The 14,444-nt window shown below is 46.7% G+C and overlaps 1 protein-coding gene across 1 annotated transcript; it reads left to right on the top strand.

The window, feature by feature from the left end:
* The first annotated feature begins 8,458 nt into the window (after positions 1-8,458).
* Positions 8,459-9,381, top strand: LOC126642257 (olfactory receptor 14I1-like). The gene is made up of 2 exons (XM_050319674.1): positions 8,459-8,874; positions 9,282-9,381. The coding sequence occupies exons 1-2, from the start codon at positions 8,459-8,461 to the stop codon at positions 9,379-9,381; spliced, it is 516 nt and encodes a 171-aa protein (XP_050175631.1).
* The last annotated feature ends 5,063 nt before the right edge of the window (positions 9,382-14,444 follow it).

Raw genomic sequence — 14,444 nt, 5'->3', positions numbered from 1 at the left:
GCTTGAAATGCCTTGAAATTGTTGTGCCACACCCTGTTAGTCTACTCCTGTGGGGGTGCGTGAGGGAACTTTGCTCACGCTCCTGGAGGCTCTTATATAGCCTCCCCCAGCACTTGCTAACGAGCCTGACCCACCCCTCACTCACCTTAATTGGTTCTGAGGAAGAGTCAAGCCTGAGCAGCAAATGGTACAGGACATTACAAGTTTTGCATCTCTAGTGACTCACCAGCGCCTCCTATTGACTGTGGTTGGAATTGCACCAAGGGGAGCAAAAATTGAACTGTTTACTCTTCCTTTTGCTGGTTTATCAGTTTGTTCTTGAAGGGGATTATTTGTGGGTATAGGAGTGTTGTTTGGTTGTTTTACTTGGTTTTTTTGTTTTTTCTGTTAATACACACATATTTTAATAAAGGGCTGTTAATTTTCCTTTTCCATAATTTGTTCTTCTCCTTCAATCTGAGCCTTTTCATTTTGGATTTATAATTGCTTAGAGAGAAAAACTTGAGTCTTTTTCTCCTAACTCACCCTCAGCAAAAGACCCTTGTGTCATTTAAACTGGGACACCTGGGAATGACAGGTTGGTGTCGTTTATGGATATATCATTATGGACTACTTTCAAAACCTTTGTACGACCTGTTCACGAGGGCTCCGGCTCTGGGGTCACCTGACGTAACAAAGCCATTTTGTTTGTTCTCACATGAGCGATGAGGAATGGCTCTGGGGGTCCTGGCCCAACAACCAGGACCATATCAAAGGCTGACCCATCTGCCTGAGGGCAGTAGTAGCAGTGATCATAAATGTAGAAGAAGCCAGAACATTTACAATGGGACAGAAAATGACTGGATTAGTGTCCCACACAGGATCTACAGTGCTGGAACAGAAGGGGAACCATTGGTTGTCACCCTCTCGACTCTTGAAATATCAGGCTATCCTGGCTGAATCAGATGATATAAACATTCAAGTGACTAACGTGGTCAACCCAGCTTCATTCCTAGAAGGCAAAACCACTGTTGAACCCATTGTACACGACTGCCTGGAGACCATGGAAGCAGTGTATTCCAGTTACTCGGACCTCAAAGAAGAGCTATTCCAGGATGCAGAGGATTGGTTTAGCGATGGCAGCAGGTGTGAGGATGGCTGGGTATGCTGTAACCACCACTACTGAGGTAATCGAATCCAATCCTTTGCCCACCAGAACCTCAGCCCAAAAAGCAGAACTGATAGCTCTCATTTGAGCTTTAGAAGTGGCAGAAGGAGAACAAGTTAACATCTGGACTGACTCCAAGTATGCTTTTGGCATAGTTCACACCCATGGAGCAATTTGGAAAGAAAGAGGACTTTTAACTGCTCAAGGAAAAGTTGTGAAATATGCTGAAGAAATTCTACAGTTACTAGAAGTTGTACAACTCCCCTCTCAGGTGGCAATTATGCACTGCTGAGGGCACCCAAGAAGAGGGGGGTTTTGTTACCTTTTAGTTTTGACTGGCACATTTTCTGAGTGACCTGAATGAAGTATTCCCATGCAGAACTAATGAATCAAGAGAAGCGGTTGAAGTCTTGTTGAATTAAATAATACCATGGTTTGGAATACCTAGAAGTATATGCTCGACTAGAGGATCCCAATTCTGTGCAGAAATTGTACAAACAATAAGTCAAGTGCTAGAAATTAATTGGCAATTGCATATTCCATACAGACCCCAAGCAAGTGGACAAGTAGAAAAAAAAGAACCATCTCACTAAACAGCAAATAGCTGAAATCTGTCAAGAAACAAATTTGTATTGGTATCAAACTTTACCTATTGCTTTAGTTCGAATCAGGGTCATGCCATGGACTAAAGAAAAGCTAAGTGCATTTGAAATTCTGTATGGCAGACCCTATGGAGTGAATAAGATTAACAATGAGGCTTTGCATCAGATAGATAATCAATACGTGTATGATTATGTTATAACTGTGGGGAAATGTCATGGGTTTGCTCTGGACCAATTTCCTCTCACCCCCTGTATCAGGGATTGTTGATATTTTTTGGTCTGTGTTTGGCCCAGCCACCTTTGAAAGTTTTGTTCTTTGCCTGTCAAGTTGACTGATAAACAGGAGCTTGTCCTTGGAGAGAGAGTTTTTTGTAAAAACTGTTTTAATTGGTGTTCTGTGATTGACTCATTGTCTGTAGAGGACATTTGAAGGAGAAACTAAAGAGGAGAAGATGAAGTAAAACCCCCAGACCCAAATAACTAAGACCCCTTGAGTCTAGCCTCTAGCTGGGCGGTGTTGGCCACACTGGCCCAGGTAGACATCACCGGATAATTGCATAAAAATGCAGGTGGCTCGTGCTCGGGGTTCTCAAGCCTCACATGAAGGACAACGTTGCCTTTTGCGGGGACGCCCACTATCTTTGTGAGCCTGCTGACCCTCTGAGGATGCAGCCTCTGCTATGGGGAATTCTGGTTATCCTGGGCTCAGTAAGACAACCTTGTAAAACACAGCTGCGTGAGTGGGGGTTTCACTGAGGGCTTAGTTCACTCCTCTCCTTTTCTGCCTCTTGGGTTCCCATTTACTTGTCCACTTTTGTAATAATTATTGGGTTTATTGTAAAACTCTCATCAGTGTCTTGCTTTTCAATCTCGGCATCCTTTCGAATTCACCCTGTTACATGCCCCCACACAATTGTGATAAGTTGAGAGAAGGTTTATGCAGACAAAAGAGATTTGATTGGGGAGAATAATATTAGGATTTATTACTAATAAGGTAAAAACTAAAGAAATATATATATACTACAATTCTAATTAGACAAAAATTCTTTGTATTTACAATACCCCTTCCCCCTTGGTATCAGTTCAGGAGGAGAAGCAGTCTCTTTTCTGATTCCGAAGCTACAGGTCTTTTAAATAACTTTGCAACACTCTAAAGTACTTCTTCTATTATCTCTAGGATGACAACTCTGCTTTGTGGCAGTTGGAACTGTTTCTTTTTCTCTCTCTCTTCTATGTCACCCTCAGGGTTGGGCCTACCCCCTTGCTGGGCTAAGACCAGCGGCTGGGGGGTTACCCACACTCTGTAGGGTCTTCCATGGACTACAAGGAGACACTTGCCTACCATGGATCTTCACCATAGGGTCACAAGGGATAAAGGCTTTTGAGTCCCCCCCTGTTTCCTGTGGGGTCTCGCCTCATGAGAGAAGTCTTTGATGGACCTCTTCAGCATCAGGTACCTTTCGGGCAACAGTTCTTCCATTCTCTGCTGTCCCTTAGGGTCACAAAGTCAGTTGCACCAGCATGGATACCTCATGGAGATCCTAAACCTACCCGGGCCGTCTCACTCCAGAGTAGGTTTCTCTCCCTATGGGCCAAAGGTCTCCAGCAAGACTCTATTTTATCTAGGCTTCCCACTGAGTCACATTTTCTTCATGCATTCCTCTGTTTTGTCATGGGCTCCTTCATGAACTGTAGAGGCCAGGGGGAGGAGGGGGCCCTGGCCCACTTGGGGTCTACCGCCTCTCCTCCGTGACTACTAATTTCATCTGCACAACCACCTTCTCTTCCGTTTTCTTAAATATGTAATTGGCAGGGGCTTTACTAAAAGTTTTGATTGGTTTTTTTCTCTGGAAATCCACCTGGAGAAAACCATTTTCAGCCCCAGAGGGGATTGAGGGCAAACCCATGACAGGAAACAATTAAATAAGAATTTTACTGTGGTGTTGAAAAAACAGATTAAACAAACTGATTGTAAAGTGCGTCCATTCACTCCTCGTAATTGGATATATGTTAAGGATTTTTCAGGAGACCCTCTACAAGAAAAGTGGGATGGACCTTTCCAGGTGTTGCTGACCATGTTCACAGCAGTCCACATAGAAGAATGGTCCACCTGGATTCACTACTCCCGAGTCAAGAGAGCCCCTAAGAAACTATGGACCTCAGAACTCGTAGGACCAAAGGCAAAGTAAACCAAGGTAGACCTTTGAATAAGAGAAATAGGCCTGAAGCTAAAGCTCTCTCCAAGCTTCACTGACTGGGGCAAAAACAATAGAAAGGTAGAGAGGTCATATGGAGGAAGACTATGGAAGACCCCAGCCCCACAGGATGAAGGACCGAAGGTACCACCAAGAATGGGGGTCAAGAAAGGGCTCCGCCTGGACTCCACCCAGACTCCACCTATTATCAATATGTATGTTTAGATGTTGCAATCATATGAATATGTATGTTAAGATGTTGTAGTCATAGAAGTTAGACTGTATCAATTACCCTGTTTTGCACCAATACCTTAGAGCAAGAGCTTTGTGGTGCGAACCACGCTTGCTCCCGATGTCGACAAATAAATACCTTTTCTGCTCAAAAGACCAAAAGGCTTCTGAGCGGTTTCTTTACCGGATTTCTCGGATTCAGCTTGTCTTAGGGCCCATGGGCACAGCTCCTGGAACTTGGAGATTTCCTCCTTAAAGCAGTTCCAGCCTTCCTGGACTCCTTTGCCCTTCAGGACTGACTCCCAAGGGACTCCATCAATCAATCTCCCAAACAGGCCAAAGTCTACCTGTCCTCAGTCCAAGGTGTCAGTTCTGCTGCCACATCTTTCCTCTACCTACAATGGAAACCTCCATCATTTTGGGGTCTCTGTGCCCAATGGCTCCAACCACCCCATCCCCCACCAGCCACAGAATCATGGAATGGTTTGGGTTGGAAGGGACCTTAAAGAACCTTCTCTTTTCCAGGCTGAACAATCCCAATTCTCTCAGTCTTTCCTCACAGTAGAGCTGCTCCATCCCTCTGATCACCTTGGTGTTCTCTTCCGGACTCGCTCCAGCAGGTCCACGTCCTTCCTGTGCTGGGACCCCAAAGCTGGAGAGGCAACCACTGCAGGGTTGACAACGTTACAGCCATGTGTGTTCCAGCAAGGACACTGTGGAACCTCCTGGAGTAAAGGGACCCTTGTGACACTGTAGGGCCTTCTGGACCCAAAGGAACCCTGGGACACTGTGGAATCTCGTGGAATCAAGGGAGCATTGTGACAAGGTGAAAACTCATGGAATCAAGGGACCCCTGTGACACTGTGGAATCTCATGAAACCAAGGGGTCACTGTGATATGTGGGGCCTCTTCGAACCAAAGGAGTCCTGAGACATTTTGCCAACTCATGGAATCAAGAGTCCATTATCACACTACAGAACCTGACAAAACCAAATGGACCCTGTGACTCTGTGGAACCTCCTGGAATCTCGTGGCCATTCCAACACTGGAAAACCTCAGGGATACCATCAGGTTCCCATTATTAAAAGACGCCTCTGTGTGTGGACCATGTGCCAAAGTCAGCAGTAGAGGTTTGATTGAACAGTAAATATGAGGGAGAGAGAGAGGAAGGGAGTGGTGGGAAGACAGTGAGAGACAGACAGAGATTCAGTAAATATATCACACCATGGAGATCCCTGAGGCGTCCCGCTGGTCCTTCTTCACCCTGGTCCATCGATGGTGGGCCCCGAAGTTGTGCTTCTGGGGGATCCCTTTTATACAGTCCAAGGCCTGGGTATTCAGGGGGGTAGATGCTGTTCCCACAACTTGGACTGGCACGTGTACAAGGACTTGCTTCCTTTCCCACAGCTTGACACAGTGGGAGTTTTGCCCTGTGTGCTTACAGTCTGCAAGTGGGAATCTTTTCCTGGATGGGTTCCCCACACCTGTCTTACCAGTCCTGGCTTCCTACTGTGGCTCTCCACTCTTTCCCACAGTCTGCACAGTGCACTTCAGTCCTGTGTGCTACTTCCAGAGCTTCACATCCATTAAGGTCTTGAAATTAAATGCCTTCCTTTTTGCCACCAATGCTTCTGTGTTGTGGTGCCTTATGGGATTTTCCTTCTTTGACAGTGTTTTGAGACAGTTCCTTGTGCCCTTCAAGTGCACACACATGCGCACGCAGTAGTCTCACCAGTGTCAAGCCCTCCAAAGAACACAAGACCTGATGATTTGTAGCTCCCACTTCAGTCGTTGCACATGTACCTCTCTCCACAACCAGAGCTCAGAGCTCCCTTGTCCCAGAAAGGTTATTGTACCTCATTCTGCCAAGACAACCCTTGGAAAAAAGTGTCACTCTGTGTTTCCTGAGATAAGAGCACTAAATTGTCCTCTTCCAAAACCTTGGAGAGGTCACAGAGATCTCCCAGGAAGGAATTTGGGGCCTCAAGCATGTGACCCGTGTATAGAGGCTGACGACTCTGTGGTCAGAGGTGCGAAGATTGAAGACAGTAGAGGAGTAGCCTGAGAGGTCTGGAAGGGGGGTGTCAGAGATGGTGGAGCATTTCTTCATGGCAGAAAACAGCCTAAGAAAGAACTAGTGCCACCAAGGGCACCGGGGGTGGCCCAGACTGGTGACAAGAAGTAAGACATTTCCCTCCAAGCTCAGTGTTGTGGTGCAATATGTCACAAAGGAGTCTGGATGAGCCCAAGGCTTTGTGTGCCCAAAGGAAGAGCCAGGGAGGACAGAGAGATGTCAGTGCAGGAAGGGGCCAGCAAGGTGGGGCAACTGGGGGGATGACGACAGCCTGCAAGGGAAAGGGGTAGGGCATGGATACTGTAGGACAGCCTGGGTTGGATAGGAGAGAGGCACATGCAAAAGCTGAAAGCCCTGACAGAACCACCTTCTGCAGGCCTTTGACCATGACTGCTGTCTGTGCCACTGATGCCAGGAGGAGACAAGTGGCCCTTGCAGCCCTGGGACCTCATGGCCTCTTTGTACCTGCTCAGCAGGTCCTTTGGATTAAGGAAACAAGTCAATGTTTATTCAGCATCAGAGCCACATTTCCCTTGCTTGCCCATCCTTGTCATCACTCTCTGCAGTTTTCTGCTCTAACTGGAACTTGGGGACACATTTTCAGTTGTGTCCCTCAGTGAGACTCATTAACACTGCAAGAAACTTAAGTGTTTCAATCTCACTTTGAGTTCTTGAAAAGTTGTTTGCACTTACTCTCAGGGACTGAGTCTCAACACCAAACCCCCCTAGGGGTGATGATGAAATGTCTGGGGCTGTTGCTGTGCTGCTGAGCTGGGCCAGGCTCCTGGCACACAGGGAGCTCCTGGTTAAGTGAGCAACGTTGCAGAGAGACAGCTCTGCCCAGGATCAGCTCCTCTGCACAGCCCAGCAGGGCTGAGGGCACTGCCAGGGCAGCTTGGGGACACGAGCAGGGCACAGACAGAGCTTCAAGGGGCTCATCACTGGCAGGATGGCTGAGAGCTCACTGCAGGAGGAATCTTGGCAGAGATGCACACGGGGAGTCTGTGACTGAGGGACATTGCAGGGGCAGCTCCTGGCAGCATCTCCTAAAGCTGGCCCAGCCCCAGCTGATGGGATGGGTGAGGAGGTAGCTCTCAACCAGCCCAGGGAGCTGTTCCCAGGGTTGGGGGAGAAGGGTTCTGGGCAAGGAGTAAACCTGGCAGGTGAGGGAGCATCTTTTCCATGTCTCGCGTTTCAGGATCACACCTACTCACTGCTCCACACCACTGTACGATATTTAATGGATAATTTTTGGCAAAGTTCCAAAAATACAGAGGCTACAGGAAAGGAATGAGTCCTGATGTGTGTTTCCTGCTTAGACATTGTAGCACAGACATTGTTCTCTCAGCTCAGGAGGCTTTTACTCTCAGAGGTGAATATTTCAGACAGTCTCAAAAATGAGCACAGGATCCTGGGCAGTGCTGAGCCTTCCCTTGGGGGTTGGCACTCTCCTGTGCCAGCCCTTGGCTTCCCTGCGAGAGGGCTCCTGTCCTGCTCTGTCCAGCACAGCTGCATCTCTGGGCTGGCACAGGGGGAACTTCACAGAGCTGCCCTTCCAAGTAGCGCTGCCCTGCTCTCAGCACAGATCTTGGGCAGGTTTGTAAAGATTCATCTGTGTGTTAAGTCATCTTCAAGGCAGCACAAGGAAAAGTGCAGGGCAGATGGGAAACAGATTGACAGGCACTGCAGCTCTCCTGGCTCTGCAATAAGCAACGGAGAGCTCAGCCCTTCTGCCTGTCCTGTCTCAACACTCTTCAGATTTGTATTCAGAGAAATTTGCCTCTAAAAAAAACCCCCAGAAGTTATGACTGTAACCAAAAAACACAGTCAAAATGATTTTTACGATACCCTGTGCCTCTCTTGTGCAGCCCAAATTGCTCCAAGACAACAGTACAGGAATTTAACTTTTCCATCCAAGCTGGGTTCCCTGTGACATCCCCTGTGATCATGAGAGCTGTCACAAACCAACTCCATGTCTGCACTGCAGCAGAGCAAAGCTGAGTCCTTGGCAGCACATGGGCAGAGCTCCTGCTCCTCACAGCACCCTCAGAGAGCACAAAGCAGAGAAAAGAAATGCCTTTACTTGGAGGGGATTTCCCCAAAACCTGCACTGGTTTTGCTGAGAGGGGGCTGTCTTAATTGCTCCTTGTTCTTTCCTTTTCTGAACAGACCCTGTGCTAAGAAATAGGCAGTGCCCAACAGCAGCTCCATGGCCCAGTTCCTCCTGCTGGCATTGGCAGACAGGCAGGAGCTGCACTTCTGGTTCTTCCTGGGCATCTCCCTGGCTGCCCTCCTGGGAAACGATTTCATCCTCAGTGCCGTAGACTGCCACCAGCACCTGCACACCCCCAGGGACTTCTCCCTGCTCCACCTCTCCCTCACAGACCTGGGTTGCATCTGCACCACTGTCCCGAAAGCCATGCACAACTCCTTCTGGGACACCAAGGACATCTCCTACATGGGATGTGTTACACAGGCCTTTTTCTTTGTATTTTTCATCTCAGCAGAGTATTTCCTCCTCACCATTATGTGCTACGACTGCTACATTGCCATCTGTAAACCCCTGCACTACGGGACCCTCCTGGGCAGCAGAGCTTGTGCCCACATGGCAGCAGCTGTTTGGCTGTTGCCTTGTGCGAGCCCCAATGGAAACTTCACACACACCAATATGATGTTTTGGAAGCTTCATCTTTATTGGAAATTATACTTACTTTTATACAATTCAATAACTACCACATATTTGACAACTTATCATTGGTCACACACACAAAACACACACTGTTCACACGACTAAACTACATTCTTATTGGTTAGTCAATATATCTTATTTTTCTACATTCTTTTTCTTCTAAATCTGACTATAACACTCCATTTACATGCCTCCTAGTAGGTCCAGCTCAGCCTCCCGTCTGCAGGTGTTGTTTTTTTCGTTCCTGCAGATGTCCAGTCCTTGTCGTGTTATCAAAAAACACTTAGTCCTTGAAACTCCTCAAATTCCCATCAGCTGGTCCACTCCTGCCTTAACCCAAAAGGTCTCTAATTCTACACTGGACCACTGGGTTTCTCAATGCTCTGCTGCACAGAGTCAATACATTTTCCCTGTCCCTGTGCCAGGGCAATGCCCTGGGCTAGTTCTTCTGTGAAATCCCCCACATCCTCAAGCTCTCCTGCTCACACTCAGGTTACCTCAGGGAACTTGGGCTTCTTGGGGTTAGTTGCTGTGTAGCATTTGGGTGTTTTGTGTGGGGTGCTTGACTAAAACAGGCACTATGAACAAACCATACTATTAGGCCTTAGCCTGCCTTAGCAAGAGGTCTGCTTGCAGGTTGCGGGAAAAGTGCTGGCATTGATATCAGGCTGCAAGAATGTAAACTATTGAGATAATAAGAAGGAGCTCTCCGAGAAAGACAATGATTTCATGCGCACAGTCAGCACATGGACAGTGCATACAAACCAATCATATAGCAACACGTACTAAGTAGCAAGAAGTGTGTTTAACTATTGCAGGCCAATTATGCAGCGACATGTAGTTAACCAATAATGTAGTGACATGTATGTGTGTGAGAGTATAAAACAAATGCTGTAACACATAATAAACGAGATCTGCCTATCGATCACATTGGTCTGCGTGCAGTTACTCCGTGCCCTCTTGACCACAATTGGTGCTCCGGAACAGGGACCCGGGACCCTCTGGTCGTGCTGACATAGAGCAGTAGACGGCAGGACGAAGGGGGAAGAGAGGAAACTGGCTGTAAAGAGTGCTGTCCCCGGCACTGTTTTTTTTTCAATGCACAGGACATGGTAAGTCCGATTCTGTTGCTAGCAAGGGAAAGCCTGGGTGGGGGCTTCCCAGGCAGCCAGGGAGGAATGGGGGCTACCCTGACCAAAACGGAAGCGGTAGTGGTGAAACTCCTCCAACATATACTCTCTACGAGAGGAATTAAATACAATGAGGCTGCATTAGGGCAGCTACTGACCTGGGCAAAAGGGAAAGGACATTTTATGTCATTTAATGATGCCTTTGAGGTGACTTTATGGGAAAAAATTGGGCAAGATCTCTGGGATGAGGTCTCAAAGGGATCTAAGGACGAGACCAAACTATCTATAACATGGCGTTTAGTGAGTGATGCCCTGAAAGATGTAAAAGCTGAAAGGGAAGCTCACTCAGCTTTTGTTGCCTTGGAACCGCAGCCGCCTGCCAAACCCTCCCTGTTTTCGGGACCGATAATACCTGGTCCCGTAGCAACAGCTCCTTTACCTCCCTGGACACTGGCTCCTTCACCAGCAGCAGCGGGTCCTCTTATAGTTCCTCCTGTTGTTCCCCCTGCGCCTCCTGACCCAGCAGTGCGACCAAAACTGAAAGTTCGTTACAGGCTGATGGAATCCGAGGAGGGGGAAGAGGATAGGTCTAACCCACCACAAAACCCTCCTCCTCTTGATTCCACTAAGGATGATGCAAAGAAAAACTTGGTGAAGCCCGTTCCATCGCTATATCCACCGTTACCTGACTCATCAGTGGAGGCGGCAGGGGGAGAAGAAAGCGTTAAAAGGAAAGAAAGCCTGCGGGGGGTGGAGTGACAGCGGTAGGAAGGGCTCTGAGATCGCCTGCCTTCTGAAAGTATCCAACGGGAGAGGGAACTACAAAATGAAAAAGGGAACATCAATCTGTGAGATTTGGAGCAGCGACTAGAACAACTACAAGCGGAGATGCAAGCTACTCGGCAGTGTTATAAATTGGTATAAGAATTTAGACAAGTCAATTCCAATTAAACATTGATAAATTTATTAAGCAAGCAATAATAAAGCAAAGACAGCGCTGGGTGGCCTGGGGAGCAAGTCCCCCGTCCGAGACTCACACTGAAAATGTAGTAAATGTCTCTTTTTATACATTTGCAAGTCCTGGGTTTTGAATGTAAATCTACTTGTGGTTGCAGTGCATGGCTCGTTGTTAAGTGGTCATCTGGGATTCGTCAGAGATGAAAGTTGTAGTTCTTATCATCTGTAAATTCTACCGATACTGACACTTGTTTGTTTAACAGGATGTCTGTGAAACTTATCTTGTTTAATTATAAAAGTTTCTTATCCTCTCATACACAGAAGATTTTATGAACAAAGTTAACCCTTCTATTACAGGCAGCACGAGAATCCTTGACATGTGAATATACCACAACTTCCAATCACCCCCCTGAATTCGGGAAATGCTGGGGTTTCCCCTTTCCCTCCATTACAGCTTCCAACCCCGCCCCTGGGTTTGGGAGTAGCTGGGAATCAACCGCGCAGGGCTGCCGTAGCGGGAGGGGGGGAAAAGGGAGGGGTGTACTGGAAAGGTATCATACGGGATGCTTTGTTAGATGGAGTAATAATTCAACAGGCATATCCGGTAATTGTGGGACCAAATGGTCAAAATACTTGGCAACCTTTAGATTGGAAAATTATAAAAGAAGCACGACAGGCTATTCAGGCTAATGGCATAAATTCTCAGTACATGCAGGCCCTAATTAGGCATATTTTTACCACTAACCTCCTCACACCAGCAGATGTTAGACAGTTGACATCAATGATACTATCTCCCTCACAGCTGTTGCATTTTTTCAATGCTTGGTCAAATGCTTGTAATCAGGTAGCCAATACATCTAGATAGCAGGGAGATCCTTTGTTTGGAGTCATAGCACAAATGCTTTTGGGGGAAGGGTCTTTTGCTGATGCAACCTGGTAAGCGCAGTTCGCCACTGAATCATTGCAAATAAGTCAGGAAAAGGCCCTTCAAGCATTATTAGCAATACCCAGTGAAGGTACTCAGCAGGCTTATACAAGAGTGGTCCAAAAGGTGGGAGAGCCTTATGGGAACTTTATAGACCGGTTATTTGCAGCGTTACAAAAGACAGATTTAGATTACAATATTCGTAATAAATTGATAGATACTCTTGCCTATGATAATGCTGTCATGGTTTTGCCCACCAGCCCATCCCTGGGGCTGAGGATGGTTTTGTCCAGGTGATTTCTGGACAAAAAAAAAGCCAATCAAAAAGTTCAGTGACGCCTTTGCTAATTACATCTTTAAGAAAATGGAAGAGAAGGGTTGTGTCACAGTTAAAATTGGGGGCAGCAGCCATGTAGAAGAGCAGCGGGTCCAAGGAGGGCCAGGCCCCCTCCTCCCCTGGTTTGGGCCAGGTGCGGGGGCAGGTGTAGCACTGAAACCCCCCCCCTTCTCTTCTGTAAGAGAGTAAAGAAAAAAAAGTTTAAAAGACGAACTGCTTGGACAGAAACCGCTGCAGAAAAAATTCCAGCAAAGAGATAAGGGACTTCCAAGGTCAAAACTAGCAGCTGGAGGAGAAAGAAGAAAGTTCGAAGGGGGGAGAACTGCTTTTTCTCCTTTTTGTTCTCTCTCTTCAGCAGGGAAAAGACTGAAAAGTAATCCCTGCCACTTGTAAAAGTTTGTTGGGGTGAAGAGACCCCCCATGCAGCTCACAGAGGAGCTTGTGGATGTACCAGAGATTTGTGACTTTAACAGAGAGAGAAAGCCTTACACTGGAGCAGAAGCGGCTCGGGTGAGGCAGAGTCCTGTTGAAGACTTTGTGATCCTTGAAGAGGACGATGGTTATGCCGGAGCAAAGACAGTTCGGATAAGCTTGGGATCTCAGTAAAAAAATCCATGCTACTGGTACTGGAAATCTGTGACCCTAACAAAACCTACGTTGGAGTAAAAACAACTCGGGTAGGAATGTTGGGATCTGTGAGATCCATGTTGCTGCTAAAGATTTGTAACCTTGAGAAAGAAACTTACGTCGGAGCAAGGACAGCCCGGGTAAGATGTGGGAATCCAAGTAAGGAATTCGTGCTAAACCATGTGAAAGAAGTCTATCAAGGACTGTTTTCCCATGGGAAGAGACCTCCATAGGGAAACAAGAGTGGACTCAAAAACCATTATCCCCTGTAACCCTGTGGAAAAAGATCCATAGTAAACAAGTGTCCCCTTGCAAGACTATGGAAGAAGACCCTTCAAGACCTGGGTAACCCCCAGCCTTCAGTCTTAACCCAGGAGGGGAGTAGGCCCAGTCCTGGAAGCCGACACAGAGAAAGAAAAAGAATTCCAACTGCAACGAAGGTGCTGCAGAATTACTAGAGAGAGAGCTGGAACTCCGAGAATAGAGACGGAAACTACTTCTCCTCCTTGGACTGATATAAAGGGGGGAGGGAGAAGTATTTTTCTGTAAATACATAGCACTTTTACTTAAGTAGAGTTATTGTAGATATAGTTCTTTAGTAGTTTTTATTTTACTAATAATAAATGTTCATAATATTTTCCCCAAATCCAATCTCTTTTGTCTGCATAGACCTTCTCTCAACTGATTAATAATTATGTGGGGAGTGTGAAAGCAAATTGACCCAGAGCAAAACCACGACAAATGCGAATGAAAAGATGCGAAAAGCACTAGCTCACTTGCCAAAAGGAACAGGAGTTGCAGCTATGCTAGAAGCAGTTGAAAGAATGATGGGTATGGAACAGGTATAGGTTATGGTAGCAGCCGTAGGGGCTACAGTAAGACCCTTGGTAGGACTGCAACAGAAAGATATGAAGTGCTTTAGGTGCGGAAAAATGGGACACCTTAGAAAAGACTGTAAGAAAAGAACAGGGAAGTGGAATGTCAACTACAAGAAAGAAAATCATAATACGAATATAAACAAAAATCAGGAAACTACCAGATGAGCGCGCCACGCCCGCGCGCGCAGACATCAAATCAGGGTGCCTGGATAACCACTCCGCAACAACAAGAGGAAACACCGGAGTGGATGTGGAAACAGGCATAGATCTTTATCTTACTGATACCAAAGTGGCAGTAATTGAAACCAATATGAAAGGGCCATTAGGACATGGATTAAGTGCACTACTCCTTGGACGATCATCCATTTCAAAACAGGGAATTTTTGTCTTACCAGGTGTTATTGATGCAGACTATACAGGCCAGATATGTGTCATGGTTTATACACTGTCACCACCAGTTTTTATTCCAAAAGGTCAAAAAATTGCACAACTAGTTCCTTTTAAAGGATGTGCCCCTGAAGCAGCAAGTAAGGACCGGGGAGAAGGTGGTTTTGGATCAACAGGACAAGCGTTAGTTAATCTCGCCATGGACATAACAAAGAACCAACCCCAAGAACTAGTAACCCTACGAAATCAATGGGGGGAAGAAAGA

Source organism: Myiozetetes cayanensis, unplaced genomic scaffold, assembly GCF_022539395.1.
Source record: "Myiozetetes cayanensis isolate MyiCay16 unplaced genomic scaffold, myiCay2020 scf225, whole genome shotgun sequence".
In the NCBI taxonomy this organism is placed as follows: domain Eukaryota; kingdom Metazoa; phylum Chordata; class Aves; order Passeriformes; family Tyrannidae; genus Myiozetetes; species Myiozetetes cayanensis.
This window is presented reverse-complemented; position numbering and strand designations above follow the sequence as displayed.

Bases quoted from the DNA above. Each gene is read 5' to 3' on its own strand.
- LOC126642257 (XM_050319674.1), top strand. From the start codon at position 8,459: ATGGCCCAGTTCCTCCTGCTGGCATTGGCAGACAGGCAGGAGCTGCAC. The intron at 8,875-9,281 runs GTTGCCTTGTGC...TTAACCCAAAAG, and splicing joins ATGGCAGCAGCTGTTTGGCT to GTCTCTAATTCTACACTGGA.